Source organism: Bison bison, unplaced genomic scaffold, assembly GCF_000754665.1.
Source record: "Bison bison bison isolate TAMUID 2011002044 unplaced genomic scaffold, Bison_UMD1.0 scf7180017864289, whole genome shotgun sequence".
NCBI lineage: Eukaryota > Metazoa > Chordata > Mammalia > Artiodactyla > Bovidae > Bison > Bison bison.
In genome coordinates, this window is record NW_011494861.1 from 15,229,870 (window position 1) to 15,251,521 (window position 21,652).

The 21,652-nt window shown below is 38.8% G+C and overlaps 2 protein-coding genes across 3 annotated transcripts in view; one reads left to right on the forward strand and one right to left on the reverse strand.

The window, feature by feature from the left end:
• The window catches only part of ANKRD45 (ankyrin repeat domain 45), a 51,249-nt gene that overhangs the window by 29,234 nt on the left and 363 nt on the right, over window positions 1-21,652 (reverse strand). For both annotated transcript variants that reach the window (XM_010850067.1, XM_010850066.1), the window contains exons 2-3: window positions 17,096-17,465; window positions 7,963-8,130 (exon numbers count right to left, since the gene is read on the reverse strand). In XM_010850067.1, the coding sequence (XP_010848369.1) occupies window positions 7,963-8,130; window positions 17,096-17,450 (523 nt within the window). In that variant the 5' untranslated portion in view covers window positions 17,451-17,465. The remainder of the gene's footprint in view (window positions 1-7,962; window positions 8,131-17,095; window positions 17,466-21,652) is intronic.
• LOC104995982 lies at window positions 1,190-3,083 on the forward strand. Its single transcript, XM_010850065.1, has 2 exons — window positions 1,190-1,636; window positions 2,526-3,083. Exons 1-2 carry the CDS (start codon window positions 1,313-1,315, stop codon window positions 2,739-2,741), a joined length of 540 nt encoding a protein of 179 aa, XP_010848367.1. The 5' UTR covers window positions 1,190-1,312; the 3' UTR covers window positions 2,742-3,083.

Sequence of the window (21,652 nt, forward strand, 5' to 3'; positions counted from 1 at the left end):
TGAGTCTGAGTGAACTCCGGGAGTTGGTGATGGACAGGGAGGCCTGGCGTGCTGCAATTCATGGGGTGGCAAAGAGTCAGAGACGACTGAGCGACTGAACTGAACTGAACTGATAATCTGTGCCAAGAGTTGACTCATTGGAAAAGACCCTGATGCTAGGAAGGATTGGGGGCAGGAGGAGAAGGGGGACGACAGAGGATGAGATGGTTGGATGGCATCACTGACTCAATGGACATGAATTTGAGTAAACTCTGGGAGTTGGTTATGGACAGGGAGGCCTGGTGTGCTGCAATTCATGGGGTCACAAAGAGTGACTGAACTGAACTGATAATCTGTCCTGTAATTTTTTATTTTTCTGTTTTCTGCTTCTACTGCTAGACTTTAAGTTCTTTAAAAGCAGTCCGTCGCACCTTATCACACACCACACTAATCCACCATCTCTTTTTCATACAATCATGCCAAATTCCCCACCCCTCACCCACTACCTGGTAGTTACAACATTGTCACCAAAAAGATATGTCAAAAGGGGGAGTCACTCAGTATTTCCTTGACTAAATGAAGAGAAGGACATTCCTGAATATAATAAAAAACAGAAGCAGAAGCTAGGTTGTATGATGTTACCATGATAATGATATTACCATGATATATGACTGTAGCTACTTGGTGCAGTGGTGAAGAATCTGCCTGCCAATGAGTGGGGAAGGAGACTCTAGAGCCACAGGTTTGATCCCTGGATTGGGAAGCTCCCCTGGAGTAGGAAATGGCAATCCACTCCATTATTCTTGCCTGGAAAATTCTACGGACAGAGGAGTCTGGCAGGCTACACTCCATAGCATTGCAAAGAGTCGGACACAACTGACTGCACACACATACACACACGCTTTTAAGTAGATGCTAAAGTACCATACTTCAAAAGGGTTGGAAAGGATACAGGTAAATGGTTTCCATGAAATTCTGTTAATATAATGATGATTTAAATTTATTGGCTATCAAAATATTAGCAAGTCTTCATTTTTTTCAGAAAACTGAAGAAGCTTAAACCATTCTGGCAAAAAAAAAAAAAGGCAAGAAAAAAGTATCCCTAAGAAACCCAAAGTGATTGGTTAACCAACATCTTTTAGTCCCAGTGTGGTTCTTTATGACATCACTGAATTTATCCCTGAGTCACCATGGCTGATGATGTTACAATGATCATCAGTGTATATTTTGCTGCCTAGTTATCCTGAGCGCCTTGACTGGAGTACCAGGGCATTTCTGCTCTGTCTCTAAAAAAATTTTTGGCTGTAATTTTTTTTCCATTTGAGAAAGAAAGATGTCTACTCAAGGACTATCCCTGATTTTTACTCTGTTGTTTATCTGCTTTTTCAGGGAGAGTTTCTGCATTTGTGATGGTACTACCTGGACAAAGGTTGGATGGGAGATTTTTCCAGAAGAAATGCATTATTTGAAAGTTAAGACAGCTCCATCTCACTGTCTACCTTACCCTCTGGACAAACTATGCTGCAATTTTGCTAATATGGATATATTTCACGGTTGTTTAAATCTTATTTATATTTTAATACAAGCTCTCTTTTTAATCCTCTCTGTTTTGTCTGCACATTACCTGTGGATGAAGTGGAAGAAACACAAAAAAAAGGTGATGCTAATAGTAATAGTTATAGAATATCAAAGCGTTTAAAAGATAAGATTATCATCTTCTCTGGAGAAAGAACTGTGTCTTCTTCTTCATAACTTTCCCCACTCCCGCCATTCACCCCAGCATCTATCATACTTTCTTGCACATATCAGGTGTTCAACAAAGGTGTACTGAATTAGAAGGTCTTTAAAATAACCTATTATTTTAGATAGTTTAAAGTTACAAAACACATCAAGAAAGTAATGAGCTACAATGAGTAGAATGTATAGGAAATGCAGTTATCTGTCTGGGCTCTTAGGTAAATCACTGTATCTTTCTCTGCTGTCTGATCAATAAAATGAAGGATGTAGAACAAGAGATCTTGTTAGATCCCTTCCTGGTCTATCTAAGAAAACTAAGTATACTAAAGTTGGTGTGTGTATTTTTTAATGTACTGTAAACTAATTTCTAATTTTAGGATAACTTTCTGGAAAATAACACTCAAACTGATTCCCCACTTTGCCAGTGTTACTATATTTTGAGGCAACAACTATATATTTATAAAATGTCTATGATTTTATCACATTACACCTTAAGGTGATTTAGTAAAGGAAAATAATGTACTACTAATATTCAAATAATTTCTCCCAGCAGAATGCTCTAATAATCATAGAAAGTACTTATTAAATGTTTGCTGAATGGTGATCATGATCACTACAACCTTACACAAGGGCATATAAAAACGAGCATTTTTTCTGCATTTTTACCTCTCTTCTATAACAATTTTTTCCTTGTATAAATAAGTAAAGTGTGATATTTGGAGCTTAAGCATATATATCCAGAAAACAAATTTAATTTGAACTACAGTAATGAAAAAATTTTGTAATATCATTTGTTTTTCTTCTTTTAGCTAAAGAAACAAGTCTCCTTGGATACACCTGGTAAGGATCTAGAAACCCAGTCTGTCTATGACATTGACCAAATACTCTGCAGACTGGTGGCCACAACATCAATGATGACCAAGTACCTAAATCAGATGTCCCATCACCCTCAGGCTAAGAAAGCCAAGCACCGAAAACTAAAAAGAAAGACGACTGAAGGAGGAGAAGGAGGCAGAGTATATTAGACACATCCATACGCAAATATAACTCAGTCCACTGTGGAAACTACACAAGAAATCTATTGAGGAAAATCATGGAAGGACAAAAGTGATTCTTTGAGATGCTTTGTAATTTTTTGGCTAAACTCTTTACTGAAACTTTCCAATGAAGTCTGTACTGAAAAGTTATTTCTATTCAGCTAAAATAGCATCCATGCTTACTAAAAAGTACTGGGGGAAAGACCATATACAACCACCGCTTCATGTTTAAGTGTTCTGTTCTTTTTAATGTGTTAGATTGCTAATCATTAAGCACACTGTAGAATAGAATCTTGATTTAGTGTTTCAATAAATCTCTGATTTAAGCAATTTTTGTGATTTCTCTTAGTTTCCTGAGCAAATTTTATGGCCACATGGAGATGTTTAATTTCCCATCTCAAATTGTTAAAATAGTATGGAAATAATAAGGAACAGATTAATTTCTAAGTATAAATGTTCCCCTTTTCAGTATAATAAATGAAGAATTAAGTATCAATACTTTTTTTTTAACTTCAAACTTCTATTGATAAGACACATCAGTTTTTAAAATATTTCACTTTTGTTGATAAGTCACCTCATTTCTTAAAATATGGTTTCTATATTTTTCAAAAAAAAAAACTGAGAGACTGAGACCGACAGATTTTCTTAACAACCTATAAAAGAATCCCAGAAAAACATGACAGATTTATAATATACCTCCCATCAATAAAAGGAAAAAAAAACTTTAAAAAAATCCTTTGTAAGTAACAGATAATGCTATAGTCTTAACAAATAACAAAGGACTAAGTTCTGCCTTGCATTATTGTGGATTATTAAAAGTTTACTTATAGTTCCACTTTTCAGAATCTGCTCCTTACTTTCACTCTTAACACAACGTTACTCCCATATTTCCATGAATATTTGTTCCATACCTCCAGAGTTCTGATCAACTAATTCTATATATATGTGTGTGTGTGTACATATATATATACATATATATGTATATATATGTATTTCTTTTAATATAGAACCCTTGAACAATTAAAAAGTCTATAAACCTTGAAAACCCAAAGAAATTGATCTCTAAAAGTCAAATTTTCACTAGCATGGAGGAGTCTCTGGGGTAGGGAGTCCTCAACCCTGTAAACCTCTCCAGGTGACTCCTACTCTGATCATTAGAGCAAGAAATGGAAGTGGTTTATATTCTTCTTAAGTCTTAATTAAACAAATGTTTAACTTTATGTTGAGTAGTTAGCATTTTTGACACTCCACAGCTACATTACCATGAATCCTTACAATTTCAACACTGATCTGGAAACAGAACACTAGTTTATAGAATTATAGTCTTTTATCTTCATTACTAGGAAATGGTAGGTCTAATTCCTCCAAGACTGTAAGTTCAGTTCAGTTCAGTTGCTCAGTTGTGTCCGACTCTTTGAGACCCCATGAACCGCAGCATGTCAGGCCTTCCTGTCCATCACCAACTCCTGGAGTCCACCCAAACCCATGTCCATTGTGTCAGTGATGCCATCCAACCATCTTATCCTCTGTCGTCCCCTTCTCCTCCTGCCCTCAATCCTTCCCAGCATCAGGTAAGGACCCAAACTAAACAGATGGACATTAGTGAGAAGGAAACTGAATTTGGGCAGAAAGGGCACACAGTGGTCCTCAGGGCACAGTGTGCTATGTGAGGTAGACTGCAGCCTCCTCCTCAGGGCCCTCCAGGCCCTCCAACCTCAAGCTGGTGAGCTGGGGAGTCCAGGTACAGGCTGAGGGGTGCATCCTGCAGAGCTCCAGAGCCCTCCCCACAGCACCCACTGGCCAGGCTCAGGCCTTGAAGCAGCTGCTGACTCATCCCTATTTCTCCAACCTAAGGGTGGTGGTCTCCACAGGTCATAGTCCATGGGACCTGGCCCCCATTTGGGCAGACTGAGGGCCAGTTGGTCCTAGGCACCTAGCTCCCACAGTGATGACAGCTGGGTGGGATCTGGGGACCTGGCCCTGAGGGTGCCACCCGCTGAGATCTGACTCCTCAGCTGGACCTGAGCACTGGCAGGAGGACCCAGACTGGGCAGTGACCCCTCCTCTTAGCCAGGGCCTGGACTTTGGAGGGCAAAAGTTGAGGATCTGGACTTTGGCCTTTCTTGTAGAATAGAGAATAACATTTGCTTTGATAGAGTTTTACCTAGCTGTGACCTGACCTCAAGAACAAAGGATCTGACACCAAGAAGTCTGCAACAACTAACCACGGCCCCTCCTTCGCCTTTCCTATAAAAGGGCTTTGCTGAGAGCTTTCAGGTAGCTCCCGGGTTTTTTAAGGCATGAGCCACCCATCTACTTACATGGCCCTGCATTAAACCTTTCTCTGCTCCAGACTCAACGTTTTGGTACTGTTTGGTCTCACTGCATGTTGGGCCCGTGGACTTCCGCTCAGTGACAAAAACCAATGAAATCTACGCTCATAAGCCCCAACTTTCAGAAAAGTTACAGCAAAATTTGTTCCTGGATTGTATTTTTTTAAGTACCATGGGTCATTCTTCAAAACTGGATTTTAAATTATATAATGTGAATTTTGGTAGATTGCCAGTCCAGGTTTGATGCATGAGACAGAGTGCTCAGGGCCGGAGCACTAGGATGACCCTGAGGGATGGGATGGGGAGGAAAGTGGGAGGGGGGTTCAGGATGGGGAACATATGTACACCCATGGCTGATTCATGTCAATGTATGGCAAAAACCACTACAATATTGTAAAGTAATTAGCCTCCAAATAAAATAAATTAATTTTTAAAATAAATAAATAAAAATTATATAATGTGAATTTGGGGCTTCCCAGGTTACCCCACTCCAGTACTCTTGCCTGGAAAATCCCATGGACGGAGGAGCCTGGTGGGCTACAGTTTATGGGGTCGCTAAGAGTCGGACACGACTGAGTGACTTCACTTCCACTTTTTGCTTTCTTGCACTGGAGAAGGAAATGGCAGCCCACTCCGGTGTTCTTGCCTGGGGAATCCCAGGGATGGGGGAGCCTGGTGGGCTGCCATCTATGGGGTCGCACAGAGTCGGACACTACTGAAGTGACTTAGCAGCAGCAGGTGGTGCTAGTAATAAAGAACCCACCTGCCAATTCAGAAGACATAAGAGACATGGGTTCAATCCCTGGGTCAGGAAGATCCCCTGGAGGAGGTCATGGCAACCCACTCCAGTATTCTTGCCTGGAGAATCACAATGACAGAGGAGCCTGGCAGTTACAGTCCACAGGGTGGCAAAGAGTTGGAGACAAGTGAAGCAACTTAGCATGCATGAATGTGAATTTCACCTAGAACTAGTTATTCATGAGGAGATCAATTAAATTTTTTGTTATTTTCTTTTTGCTTATGCATCTGATCATAAAACTGAAGGTAGTTACCCCTCAAAAATATTTAATGCAAGTGGACAATTATATACCAAATAATCTACAAAGTATAACTCATCTTTTTCTTCCCAAATATGTTATCTTCCCTCAATTTCCTTACTTCTATTAATCCTCCCAGTTCCCTTTTTATGTTACTGATAAACAACTCCTTAAGGCTGCCATATGATTCTTCCTAAATATCACTTTAATCCTCTTCCTCTTCTACATAAAATCTTCCAATGGCTCCCAGTGGCTACAAAAATGAAATGTACCTTACCCTGACATTTGGAGGTATAATCTGACTGGAATAATAGCAGCATCATACTTAAAGTGTGATCACCCAACAGGCACTGTGCTAAGACATGGTTTATAGCATCTCATCTCATTCTCACAACTCGCCCAAGAGATAAGGACTATTATGGGCCCCCTTTTCTGGAAATTAAGACTGAAGTATAAAGCATTTAAGTATCTTGCACAAGGTCACATAGGTTTCAAGTAGAGATACCAGTATTTCAACTCAAGCAATTTGATTCAAGAGCCCATGTACTTACTTCTCTTTTAGTAACCTGCCTGTGCTGTAGCCTGCTTGTGTAAATTATATTGACTTGCTCTTCCAGTAAGGCAAGCTCATCACTGTTGCCCCAACACGTCACTTTCAGTCATAAGGTTTTGCTCATACCTTTCTCCCCAGTCTGTGTATACAAATCCCACCATTTCTTCAAGGCCCATCTCAACTCCACCATACTCTGCCTTCATGTTCTCTGACCACCCCATAGCATGACCCATCTGCTCTGCCAATTTTAACTCTTAATTATAGTCTTTCTGATATTGTTATTTAACTGTAGGATGCGTCAATAGTTTATCACCCCACATATAACAAATGTCCAGAGAGCAGGAACAATCTATGTACCACAACAATGTCATGCTTGTAATCCTAGAAACACAAATGCAGAGAACTACATAAAATGAATGCCATGAACGTTGTTGGTCCTAGTTTTATAACCAATGTTTGTCACATACATAATTACACAGGTGTATCTTCCTGAAATCTCTAAGCTCTATTCTACAGGTTAAGGAAATATTGTAAGAAAAACAGTAAAACTCAAAATAGTACATAGTTTTTTGACCTTTGATTAAAGCACAAAACACATACAGAAAAGTGCAAAATTTACAAGGGTACAGCTCAATGAATTTTCACAAATGAGCACACCATGTTAACAGTCACCAAATTAAGAAAAAAGAGTATTATGCCCCAGAAGTACCCTCCCTCATGCCATAATGAAACCTGCTATTCAGACTTCTAATACCATGGATTAATTTTGCACAGCAAACCATTTTAAATTATTACAACTGTTTCTACTTGGGGAATCAAACATATTCCTCAAGTATGCCGTTCTTTTAAACATAGAAGGAATGGTCCACTCTGCTGAGGTCTCTCAGAAAATGGCCTTGAACCATGTATGTATATTATATATACATTATTATAGAAGATTATTGGAGAAATTGTTAGAAGGTGGTAAATCAACCAGCTTTGAATATAGTTTCTACTAAATACAATGTTTTAGGCCAATAACAAAAAAAAAAAAGGCAGATTTGATATATTATCACCAACGGTGACTATGGTTATGTCTACAAATAAAAATCCTAATAAAGTGAATATTTAATTCACTTCATTTAATTTTCATTTAATTAACTTTCATTTAATTCACTTCATTTAATTAGATGAAAATGTTACTCACCTCTTTGCTTTGTTAATGACATAGCCTGTAACTCTGTACTTACAGGAGGGAAACCCAGCAGTGAAGCAGTTTGCTACTACTACCTTGTAAGCTTCCTTACCTGCCCAATCCAGGAACTCAACACACTCAGTCTGAGAATATCGAGCAGCAACATCTCGAGCTCTCTCCTTCCGGAGGTTCAGAGCTTCTATATCAACATCCAGTTCCACCAGTGCTTTCAAAGTTTCCAATCGACCCCAGGCTGCAGCACAGTGTAAGAGTGTGTAACCTAACAAATACAATGAGGATGGTCAGGTCAAAAAGCCTACATTGTTTCAGGCTCTTCTACAGAGTAGAAGATAATAATGGTAATCAGGTGTTGAACAATTACTACAGGCCAAGTATTATCCTGTCTTCCCTGGTGGCTCAAATGGTAGGGAATCTGCCTGCAATGCAGGAGACCTGGGTTTGATACCTTGATCAGGAAGATCCCCTGGAGAAGGCAATGGCAACCCATTCCAGTATTCTTGACTGGAGATTCCCATGGACAGAGGAGGCTGGCAGGCTACAGTCCATGGGGTCACAAAGAGTCAGACACGACTGAGTGACTTTCACAGGTATTATCCTAAGTGCTTTACATACAATAAGTTCATTTAGTTGGTAAAAAAAAACCCTATGAGGTCACAAATATTATAATCTTCATTTTACAGATAAGGAAACAGAGGTCCAAGAAGTTAAACTTGCCCAAGGCCAGTAAATGATGGACACAAGGAATCAACACAGGCAATCTGAGCTCTTCAACATCTTATGCGGAAGACAGCAATCTCCCTAACAGTCATCTACTGGAACACAATTAGATTTATGACTTTAGTCTAAGAAATTTTCATCAACCTCTAATTACTCCATTATTGTTAACACAACCATACAAATTACAGCTGTGTATGCCTTTGATTCGGAGAAGGCAATGGCACCCCACTCCAGTACTCTTGTCTGGAAAATCCCATGGACGGAGGAGCCTGGTAGGCTGCAGTCCATGGGGTCGCTAAGAGTCGGGCACGACTGAGCGACTGCACTTTCACTTTTCACTTTCATGCAGAAGGAAATGGCAACCCACTCCTGTGTCCTTGCCTGGAGAATCCCAGGGATGGGGGAGCCTGGTGGGCTGCCACCTATGGGGTCGCACAGAGTCGGACACGACTAAAGCGACTTAGCAGTAGCATGCCTTTGATTTGGAAATTAATCATTTGAATTAAAACTGAAATTGTGAGCTATCAAATTATAAAGTTATTTCTTAGATTTACTGAGGCAACTACCCCACAAAACTGGGAGCCAAGAAATACCCAGATATCACCTTCCCGAAGATGTATTTCTTCAGCCAAATGGCCCATGGCCCCTGATTTGTTGGGAAAGGGGACACTATTTATGGAAAAGACACCACGATAGCATGAGCAGGAGGCCATTTCAAATGAAATATTCTCGGTCCTTACATTGCTTTTCTCAGGGCTGAAGTTACTATTAAATATAATGTTTTAGGCCAATAGCACACACACAAAAAAAGGCCAGAGGTAACATCTAAAATTTTTCCTATTTTTTAATATAGTTTAAAAATAAGAAAACATGATTTCTAAACAGAGAGAGGCTTTTGCCAAAGAATTTGAAATCTTCATACGTGGTTTTGTTCCCCCTTGTGGGAGATGGTGTGTTTTCTAGAAGGAAACACACGGATCTTTGTACTACATTAATTCCATAGCCTTCCCAGAAGAAGAACATTTAAATAAGATGATTTCAAAAGCATCCAGACAAGAGGGGGGATTTTCCTAAAGTTCTCCCATGATACTGGCAATGAATAATTGAACCCAGAAGCAAGGCATAGAAGGTTACATGTTAGAAATCTCAGCAGGAAGAAAGGGACCATAAATGGAATACCAAAAAATCAGAATTGGTTCCAAGAGAAAAATAATCTCTACATGGAAGACTGCTGCTGCTGCTGCTGCTAAGTCACTACAGTAGTGTCCGACTCTGTGAGACCCCAGAGACGGCAGCCCACCAGACTCCCCCATCCCTGGGCTTCTCCAGGCAAGAACACTGGAGTGGGTTGCCATTTCCTTCTCCAATGCATGAAAGTGAAAAGTGAAAGTGAAGTCGCTCAGTCGTGTCCGACTCTTCGAGACTCCATGGACTGCAGCATACCAGGCTCCTCCACCCATGGGATTTTCCAGGCATGAGTACTAAAGTGGGTTGCCATTGCCTTCTCCAACATGGAAGACTGCTGCACTACTGGTTACTAAATAGAGTCAACTGAGCATGCAGTTCACAATAAGGCAAAAGATCAGACAAGAGGAAAAGCAATCTTCTCCTCTATACAGGCACTGTTCTGTGTGCTCCACAATTATCAATTCATTTAATCCTCTCTGCAGTCCTATGATGTACAAAGTAGTATTGTTCTCATTTATAGATTAAAAAAAAAGCACAGAGAGGATAAGAACTTTTCTCAAGGTTGTTTAAATTGAGGAAGGTCATTGATAAGGTCAAAATCCAAAAATTGAGATGATGATAGTCACAAACAAGTAATAGGCCATGGAGCAAAATATTCACTTACCTAAAATATTTTTCACAACCTGCTGGCACCCCACCCCAGTACTCTTGCCTGGAAAATCCCATGGATGGAGGAGCCTGGTGGGCTGTGGTCCATGGGGTCACAAAGAGTCGGACACAACTGAAGCAACTTAGCAGCAGCAGCAGCCTACCACCAGCAGTACCAGACTCTGAATTCTCCAAATCATAGTTTCATGCCTCTATAATTTTGCATATGCTGGTTTTTTCTGTCTGAGAAATTTTTTTAAGTATAAATTTTATATTTATTTAGCATTAATACCAGTATTTGTAAATTGAGTTCAGAATTAATTTTTTAAATTAGTGAAACTAATACCCATTTTATTTTTTTGTTCACTTTTTTAAATTAATTTATTTTTATTCTTGGCTGCCTTGGGTCTTTGCATGAGCTTTCTCTAGTTGTAGTTAGCAGGGAGTACTCTTGCTATGTGCAGGCTTCTCATTGCAGGGGCTTTTCTTTATTGCAGAGCACAGGCTTTAGGTGCACAGGTTTCGGTAGTTGCGGCTTGTAGGCTCTAGAGTTCAGGCTCAGTAGTTGTGACCCACAGGCTTAGCTACTTCTTGGCATGTGGAACCTTCCCAGACCAGGAATCGAACCATGTCCCCTGCATTGCAAGGCGAATTCTTATCCACTGAGCTACCAAGGAAGTCCAAGACTTATACATTTTAAATACAAAAATATATATACATAAAATATCAGATAAAAGCATAACTATCAAACAAATTTTAAGTATATACTGTCATTCTATTAGCAATATAAACTGTCAGATAAAACTAATAAAAACTAAAGATTAAAAAGCAAATACTATTAAAAATGAAAAACTATAATCATGAAAATCACAAATAAAACATTATTTTATTTTTTAAGTGGGTCAATGGTTTCAACAGGACATTTCTATGCAAATTTTTTCAGCTATTAAAGTTTTTCTCACTCAACATTAGTTTAAAGTAGTTATAAACCAACACCAAACACTTTCCTTCAAATTATCTCATTTCTAATTTTAAAAGACAGAGATATGTCTGAACAGTTTTTTGCTTTTTAAATAGAATTGCAATCTTTCTATTGAGAGTAGGCTGTAATCATTTTCTCCAAAGAAAACACTGATGGCTCATATTTGTCTTTTTTAGTTTCCAAATAAAAAGAGAGAGAGTCCATTTTAGTTTCCTTATCAATTTCAAATCTGTGAGATTCACATTCTACTGGTTTTGGAGGCTTGTGAACTCAAGAATTATTCTTACAATAGAATTTGCAATACCACAATATGGACCATCTACATTTGTAATCTTCAGTTTGTCTTTTTATATACACTGAGCAATTAAATCATTGCAATTTTTCTCATCCAAAAATGACTCTAATTTCATATGTTTAAAATACCAAATAAAACTATTATACCTATAAAAAGGCCAGTATTTCATCACCTAAAATACTGGGTAAGTACACCAGGATAGCAAAAATATTTTAACACTAAAATCTGCTATTGCAGTTACTATCTGATACTGCAGCTACTGCCACCTGCCACGCCTTATCCTTCAACTTCCTTTGTCTGATAAACTCTTGGTCATTATTCAAGATTCTATATATTAGACTTCCTTGGTGGTCCAGTGGTTAAGACTCCACACTTCCACTGCAGGGGACACAGGTTCAATCCGTGGTAAGGGAATTAAGATCCCAAGTGCTACGTGGTGCAGCCAAAAAAAAGCTCAACATATTGCCTCTTCTATAAAGCATTCCTTGACCATGTCCAACACTTTCAGGTAAATCTGACTGACCTCTCCTCTGAGCTATCACTGTACCTTGTCTCATCATATATCATCTATTTACACATCTGTTTTCTGCTAACTGGTTGCTGAATTCATTCATCTTTCTATCCCCAGCTCCCAGCTCAAGACCTGGCTATTCCTTCACTTTAACAAATATTTACTGATTGTAGGGAAAGGCAGAGTTTAAAACAGTATTCAGTTTCAATCATGCTTGTTTGAGTGTGGCCAGGTTGAGAAACTAAAGCCTTACCAGAACCAAAGGTGGTTCCATGAGTAACCTACAAACTGCACACAAACGTCCTTGGCTCAAACAGAAAACAAGGCACTTCCCAACAGTCCAGAAGTCAGTAGTACAGAGAGCTTCATCCTCCTCCTTTTGGATCAAAGAGCTAAAACTGTAAGAACTGTTTCACCCTTCTTCCTTCAGATCAAAGAGATGAAATTGTAAGAACTGTTTCATCCTTCCTTTGAATCAAAATTGTCCAATTCTCCAATATTTAAAAGGAAAGGAAATCCTGAATACAAATGTTATCTCTGAGAATCATCCACAAATAAATGGCATATATCTTCTTAAAGAGATATCTACCACAGTTCTTCACCCAAAAGTCCCTTAATTTTAGGCCAATGGCTTCTTTATGTTGCAAAAATCAATAGTGTTCACAGATTCTTAAAAAAAGAAAATTCTATCATTTGTAACAACATGAATGAACCTGAAGGGCATTATGCAAAGTGAAATAAGTCAGAGAGGAAAAGCCAAATACCTCATGGTATCACTTATGTGGGGAAATATAAAATAAAAAATTAAACCCATAGAAACAGAGTAGAAAAGTGGTACCAGGGGCTTGAAGAGTAGGGGAAATAGGGAGAGATTGGAAAAAAAGTAAAAACTTCAGTTAGAAGAGGAAAATATCCCAGGACCTAATATATAACACAATGACTATAGTTAATAACTGTACTATATAATTGAAATTTCCTGAGAGTAGAACTCAAATGTTTTGACAAAAAAAAAATCTTTGCACTGATCTGTTCTCCCATGTAAACAAGCTCATGAGAGCTGAATCAATACCAACTAAACAAGAAATTTACTGATAAACTGTAATGTAATTCATTATTTACACTGGGCGGAAGAAGCACAAGCTGGAATCAAGATTGCCGGGAGAATTATCAATAACCTCAGATAGGCAGGTGACACCACCCCTATAGCAGAAAGTGAAGAGAACTCAAAAGCCTCTTGATGAAAGTGAAAGTGGAGAGTGAAAAAGTTGGCTTAAAGCTCAACATTCAGAAAACGAAGATCATGGCATCTGGTCCCACCAGTTCATGGGAAATAGATGGGGAAACAGTGGAAACAGTGTCAGACTTTACTTTGGGGGGCTCCAAAATCACTGCAGATGGTGACTGCAGCCATGAAATTAAAATCGCTTACTCCTTGGAAGTAAAGTTATGACCAACCTAGATAGCATATTAGAAAGCAGACACATTACTTTGCCCACAAAGATTCGTCTAGTCAAGGCTATAGTTTTTCCAGTAGTCATGTATGGATGTGAGAGTTGGACTATAAAGAAAGCTGAGTGCCGAAGAATTGATGCTTTTGAACTGTGGTGTTGGAGAAGACTCTTGAGAGTCCCTCGGACTGCAAGGAGATCCAACCAGTCCATCCTAAAGGAAATCAGTCCTGAATATTCATTGGAAGGACTGATGTTGAAGCTGAAACTCCAGTACTTTGGCCACCTGATGTGAAGAGCTGACTCATTTGAAAAGACTCTGATGCTGGAAAAGACTGAAGGCAGGAGGACAAGGGGACAAGAGAGGATGAGATGGTTGGATGGCATCACAGACTCAATGGACATGAGTCTGGGTAAACTCTGGGAGTTGGTGATGGACAGGGAGGCCTGGCCTGCTGCGGTCCATGGGGTTGCAAAGAGTCGGACATGACTAAGTGAGTGAACTGAACTGAACTGAAGTAATAATCACCAAGTTGACTGGTACAATTAGGTTAGCCAGTTCATGCAAATATTTCATTACAAAATCATCTTCATTGAAATGGCAAACAGGCTTACAATTTCCCAGAACATCATATATCATCTAAGTCCTGGTTCCTTTTAATTTAGCAATTCTTCTCTCAATTTCTCTGTCTCCTCTGGCATTTTACTATAAGCAGCAAGAAAAAAAGCAGGATGCACCTTCAACTTCTGCTAACTGAGAAGATTTCATGGTAAGCATGAAATCAGAATGAAGATATGGATTATCTTAGAGTACATCATCAAAATCAAAAGACTACACCTATCTTCACACACTGGAAAATATCTAACAAGAGGATGGCAATACCCATATCAGTTAGTCAGAGCACCCTCTCCCTGGAGTGCTGGAGGTACACTATCAGATATTTGATTTAGGGCTCTCATTTTCTTTTATGTAGTACGATTTTTAGATATTACTATTAGTCCCATTTTTATGGATGTAATATTAGATATTACTATTAGTCCCATTTTTATGGATGAAGAAACTGTAGCATGGAAAGGTTATATAACTTGCCCAAGTTAAATAGTTTAAAATTCGATATTAGATAAATTTTGCTATAAGTTTTCCATAGCCTTAAGAAAGGCTTCTTCTGTTCCTATTTACCCAAAAGCTTTCATCATGAATGAATGCTACATTTTCTTCCAAAAGACTTTTCTACATCTATTGAGATGATCAGGTGGTTTTGTTTATATAATCTTTTAGTGTAGTGAATTATACTAGCAGTTTTTCTAATGTTAAAGCCATGCTTGAGGTTTCCCTGGTGGCCCAGTGGTTGAGAATCTGCCTGCCAATGCAGGGGACACAGGTTTGATCCCTACTCCAGGAAGATCCCACATGCTGCGGAGCAACTAAGCCCATGCACCACAACTTCTGAGCCTGCGCTCTAGAGCCCAGGAGCCACAACTACTGAAGCCAGAACACCTAGAGCCTGTGCTCCAAAACAAGAGAACCGCTGCATTCAGAAGCCCATACACCACAGCGAGAGAAGAGCCCCCGCTCTCCACAAGCACTCAAGCAGCAACAAAGACCCAGTGCAGCCAAAATTGATAGATAATTCTTTTTTAAAAAAGCAAATTCTTGCATAAATGGGATAAACCCAAGCTAGTCCAATAAATGCTTCAACACACATTAGATTCAATTTGTTAATATTTTAAGATGCTTGCATCTGTGTTATTAAATGATTGGCCTATAATTTTCCTTTCTAATGCTTGTCCTTAACTAGTTTTGCTATAAAAGTTATCTCATAAAATAAGCAGTTGTCCAACTCTCTTTATATTCTATGGAAACTCTGTATAAGCTAGAGATTATTTCTTCCTTATAAGGGTAGTAAACCATATCTTTTAAAACATTTGAGTTAGGAATTGGAAAGGGTGGGAGAATCAGGCAGATTCTGATTACTTATTCAATTTTTTAAAATAATCATAGATCTAATCAAGTTTCTTTTTTTTTTCTTGACTCAATTTTGATAATATATATTTTATTGAAGAAACTGTCCATTTCATCCATGTTTTCAAATGTATTATCATGAAGTTGTTTATGATATTTTCTAATTATTTTTTAAATCTATTCTTTTCCTGTGTGAATGCTTCATTTTAAAATTCCAAATATTATTTACACTCTCTCCTTCTTATAATATCACATATCAAAAATTATCAATATTATCAAATGTTTTTTCAACTTTTCACTAGACCAGATTTTGGTTTTGTTGATTCTCTTTATTGTGTTTGTTTGTTTGCTTGTTTGTTTTGGCTGCACTGTGCAGCTTACAGATCAGGAATCTCAGTCCACCAGGGATCAAACCTGGCACCCGGCAGTGGAAGGTGGACTCCAAACCACTGGACTGACAGGGAATTCCCTTTCTATTGTTTCTTTATTTTCAATGTCATTATTTTACTCTATTATTTATCTTCTTGTTTCTTTGGATTTTCAGTTGTTATTTTTCTAACTCCTTGAGTTAAATACTTTGCTTTCTAATTTTCAATATTTTTTATTCTAATATATGCATTAAATTAGAATTTTAATTTTAGTTTTATTTCACAGGGTCTGACATAGCAATCCTGTTGCCACCTAAATATTTCATAATTTCTATTATATTTTCTGTCACCGAGACAGAAAGTATAATAATATTTCAACATAATTGAAAGTATGTTCCTGTTTCCAAAATTATAGGGATTTTGAGTTATCTTTTTGTCACTATTTTCTAATTTTATTTTACTGTGGTCAGAGACCACAGACTGCATGCTATAGTTTATTTGATAATTGTTGACACTTCCTTTATGGTCTAACACATGATCAGTTTTTTTAACTGTTCCATGTAAGCATGAAGAAAATGTATATTTGCTATTTGCTAAAGACCACTGTTTCATTTTCTACAATGACCATGTCTTATAGGTCCAATCTGAAAAAAACAGTGACTTAATTTAAAGAGCTAATTGAATAATGAATATAAAAATGAATAAATCTTCTAAGGAAATAGGTAATAAGATTATTGAGCATTTACTATATACCAACTTTATATTATCATACTTAAGCCTCATAACCTACAAGGAAAACCCTATAAAGAAAATACAATCATCCTCATTTAGTAGATGAAACAGAGACACAAAATGATTAGGTAACTTGCCCAAGTCACCCAGTTAATAAATATCAAAGTCTGTATTCTTAATTACTAAGCTATACTATAATAACATGCATATACACACATTCATATATATATATATACACACACACACACACACACACACACAACATACGCAAAATTTAAAGCAGGGACATCAAATTTATCCAAATTTAAAGATAATACATGGAATCTTTAGGTAGTTATAAGTAATAGTGATGAGAGAAAAAAGACAAAATACCTCTGGTGGTTTTCTCATTCAGATTCACACCATATTTGGCCAAAGCTCTAATCACATCACTTTGCCCAGCCATGCAAGCTGCATACAGCAAATTTCTCCCAACGATGTCTTCCTCCAAGAGTAGCTGCATGGCCTGCTCATGGTGAGAGTTCTCAGGATCCTCAAAAATCTTCTGCAAACCTTCTACATCCCCTGTGAGAGCAGGTGGTAAGAGGGGGTTAATGGTGGCAGTTTCCTCTGCTTCTTTGGATTCTTCTTCTTCTTCACTATCATCTTCTTCTTCCTCTTCTTCTTGTGGTGAGGAAAATATTAATTTTTCTGAACTCTCTGACTCTGGGGGTATTTCTGACTCCATTAACTCCAAAAATACCTGAGATCAAAAAAGAGAAAAAGTAACAGAAACATACTCAAACAAATCAGCATTTGTTTATTTACTTGTTTGATCAGTCAACTGACAATATGAATGGAATGAAAATAGTTGGTTCAAAATAATTATAAAATAAGATACTTCATTCATTCAATCAGTAAAGTTTTTCATGCACCAATAGACTGCCTGAGTACATACTAAAATGCTGAATATGTGATGCAAACAGTAAATTCAATAGGAACAGGAGAAAAAACATCAATGTGGGTGAGATTCATTAGGAAAAGATTGAAAGAGAATGTTAAAGGGACTCATCTGTTTAAACAAGGATCCATGTTGGGGAGAAGTAATCAATACAGTTGGATCATTGAAGCCAGATTATTAAGACCTTAAAAATTAGGTCACTTTGCCAACAAAGGTCCATATAGTCAAAGCTATGGTTTTTCCAGGAGTCAAGTACAGATGGGAGAGGTGGACCAGAAAGAAGGCTGATGCTTTCCAACTGTGGAACTGAAGAAGACTCTTGAGAGTCCCCTGGACAACAAGGAGATCAAACCAGTTAATCCTAAAGGAAATAGATCCTGAATATACATTGGAAGGACTGATGCTGAACCTGAAGCTCCAACACTTTGGCCACCCTTTGTGAAAAGCCGACTCACTGGAAAAGACCTTGAAGCTGGGAAAGACTGAAGGCAGGAGGAGAAGGGGCAACAGAGGATTAAATGATTGAATGGCATCATCAACTCAACACACATGAGTTTGAGCAACTCCAGGAGATAGTGAAGGACAGGGAAGCCTGGCATGCTGTAGTCCATGGAGTTGCAAAGAGTCGGATACAACTTGGCAACTGAACAACAACAATGTGAAACGAGCAAAACTGTGTGGTAGTTTGAACATTCTTTGGCATTGTCTTTCTTAGGGATTGGAATGAAAACGGACCGCTTCCAGTCCTGTGGCCACTACTGAGTTTTCCAAATTTGCTGGCATATCGAGGCAGGACTTCCACACCATCATCTTTTAGGATCTGAAACAGCTCAGCTGGAATCCCATCACCTCCACTAGCTTTGTTCATAGTAAAGCTTCCTAAGAGCCACCTGACTTCACACTCCAGGATATCTGGCTCTAGGTGAGTGAACACATCATTGTAGTTCTCCGGGTCATGAAGATCTTTTTTGATCACAGATAGTTCTATGTATTCTTGCCACCTCTTCTTAATATATTCTGCTTCAGTTCAGTTCAGTCACTCAGTCATGTCCGACTCTTTTCGACCCCATGAATCGCAGCACGCCAGGCCTCCCTGTCCATCACCAACTCCCGGAGTTCACTCAAACTCATGTCCATCGAGTCGGTGATACCATCCAGCCATCTCATCCTCTGTAGTCACCTTCTCCTCCTGCCCCCAAACCCTCCCAGCATCAGGGTCTTTTCCAATGAGTCAACTCTTCACATGAGGTGGCCAAAGTACTGGAGTTTCAGCTGTAGCATCATTCCTTCCAATGAACACCCAGGACTGATCTCCTTTAGGATGGACTGGTTGGATCTCCTTGCAGTCCAAGGGACTCTCAAGAGTCTTCTCCAATACCACAGTTCAAAAGCATCAATTATTCGGCGCTCAGCTTTCTTCACAGTCCAACTCTCACATCCATACATGACCACTGGAAAAACCATAGCCTTGACTAGATGGACCTTTGTTGGCAAAGTAATGTCTCTGCTTTTGAATATGCTGTCTAGGTTGGTCATAACTTTCCTTCCAAGAAGTAAGTGTCTTTTAATTTCATGGCTGCAATCACCATCTGCAGTGATTTTGGAGCCCCAAAAAATAAAGTCTGATACTGTTTCCACTGTTTCCCCATCTATTTGCCATGAAGTGATGGGACCAGATGCCATGATCTTAGTTTTCTGAATGTTGAGCTTTAAGCCAACTTCTTCACTCTCCTCTTTCAGTTTCATCAAGAGGCTTTTTAGTTCCTCTTCACTTTCTGCCACAAGGGTGGTGTCATCTGCATATCTGAGGTTATTGATATTTCTCCCAGCAACCTTGATTCCAGCTTGTGCTTCTTCCAGCCCAGCATTTCTCATGATGTACTCTGCATAGAAGTTAAATAAGCAGGGTTACAATATACAGCCTTGATGTACTCCTTTTCCTATTTGGAACCAGTCTGTTGTTCCATGTCGAGTTCTAACTGTTGCTTTCTGACTTGCATATAGGTTTCTCAAGAGGCAGGTCAGGTGGTCTGGTATTCCCATCTCTTTCAGAATTTTCCAGTTTTTTGTGATCCACACAGTCAAAGGCTTTGGCATAGTCAATAAAACAGAAATAGATGCTTTTCTGGAACTCTCTTGCTTTTTTTTTCTAAAACCAGCTTGAACATCTGGAAGTTCACGTTTCACATATTGCTGAAGACTGGCTTGGAGAATTTTGAGCATTACTTTACTAGCATGTGAGATGAGTGCAATTGTGCAGTAGTTTGAGCATTCTTTGGCTTTGCCTTTCTTTGGGATTGGAATGAAAACTGACCTTTTTCAGTCCTATGGCCACTGCTGAGTTTTCCAAATTTGCTGACATAGCGAGTACAGTGCTTTCACATCATCATCTTTTAGGGTTTCAAATAGCTCAACTGGAATTCCATCACCTCCACTAGCTTTGTTTGTAGTGATGATTCCTAAAGCCCTCTTGACTTCCCATTCCAGGATGTCTGGCTTTAGGTGAGTGATCACACCATCATGATTATCTGGGTCATGAAGATCTTTTTTGTATAGTCCTTCTGTGTATTCTTGCCACCTCTTCTTAATATCTTTTGCTTCAGTTAGGTCCATACCATTTCTATCCTTTACTGAGCCCATCTTTGCATAAGATGTTCCCTTGGTATCTCTATTTTTCTTGAAGAGATCTCTAGTCTTTCCCATCCTATTGTTTTCCTCTATTTCTTTGCATTGCTCACTTAAGAAGACTTTCTTATCTCTCCTTGGTATTCTCTGGAACTCTGTATTCAATTGGATATATCTTTCCCTTTTTCCTTTGCCTTTCACTTCTCTTCTTTCCTCGGCTATTTGTAAAGTCTCCTTAGACAACTTTTTAGATATTGAAAAAACTAATATGTTTGTTTTAGATAATAGTTTTTCCCATAAGAAATATGTAACTTATGTTTACTATGCAGTGGGTTTATGCTATTGTTAAAATAATTAATATATCTTTTTTTAAATTCTGTTTTAAGTTCTAATTCTTACTAGATTTGTAATAGTTACTGTATGGATAGACATTTTCTTGGCCCAGAAAAGTTCTAACATGAATCAAAACTGCAACCCCACCACACATAACCAACACTTCATACAGAACATGACCATGGAGAGGAGAGGAGGTCTGGAACTCTGAAGGCAGAATGACAGAGCAGACTATGAGTCAGAAGACCCATGTTTTAGTCCTGGTTTATTAATAATGCAACTTTTCTGAACTCATTCTCAACAATGAATTGAGAATAGCTCTGCCTTACTAAATTAGTGTGAATTTTAACTATAAAAGTTGCATTCTTTGGAGGCTGCTAAGGCCCTCATGGGGCTTCCTGGGTGGCTCAGTGGTAAAGAACCCACCTGCCGATGCAGGAGATGTGGGTTCCATCCCTGGGTCAGGAAGATCCCCTGGAGAAGAAAATGACAACCCACTCTAGTATTCTTGGGCTATAGTACATAGGGCCTCAAAGAGTTCAGTGCCACTTAGAAACTAAACAACAACAATGCACTCCTAATATAAAATCACATAGGTCTCTACTTCACAGACATCAGAGTCTGGTGGGAAAGACACAAGCAAATCAGCAATGATGCAGTGGGATAAAGGACGTGTTAAGTAAAGGGTGCTTGGAAAGGAAAGAAACTGGACTCCCCGGAAGGCTTCCCAGAAGAGGTGACAGTTGGTATTGAAGAGCAGGAGCCTTAAAAGAAGGTAATGGGATAAGCAAAAACAAAGGGCCAGGAAGGCAGACAAGGCTGTATGAAGTTGTAGAGGGATAAATCTCAAGGGCCTTTTAAACCAACTGAATTTTTTCTTCGAAAAATGTAGTCCCTTGAGGATTTTAAGTGCCAGCTCAAGGAGAAGGCCTCAAAGGGCTCCTAGGGTTAAACAAAGGGAACGCCGGAGGACGAGGATGCGGAGAGTGGCAGCCTCAGTGGAGAGCTGGGAGTGGGCCGGAGGGGACATA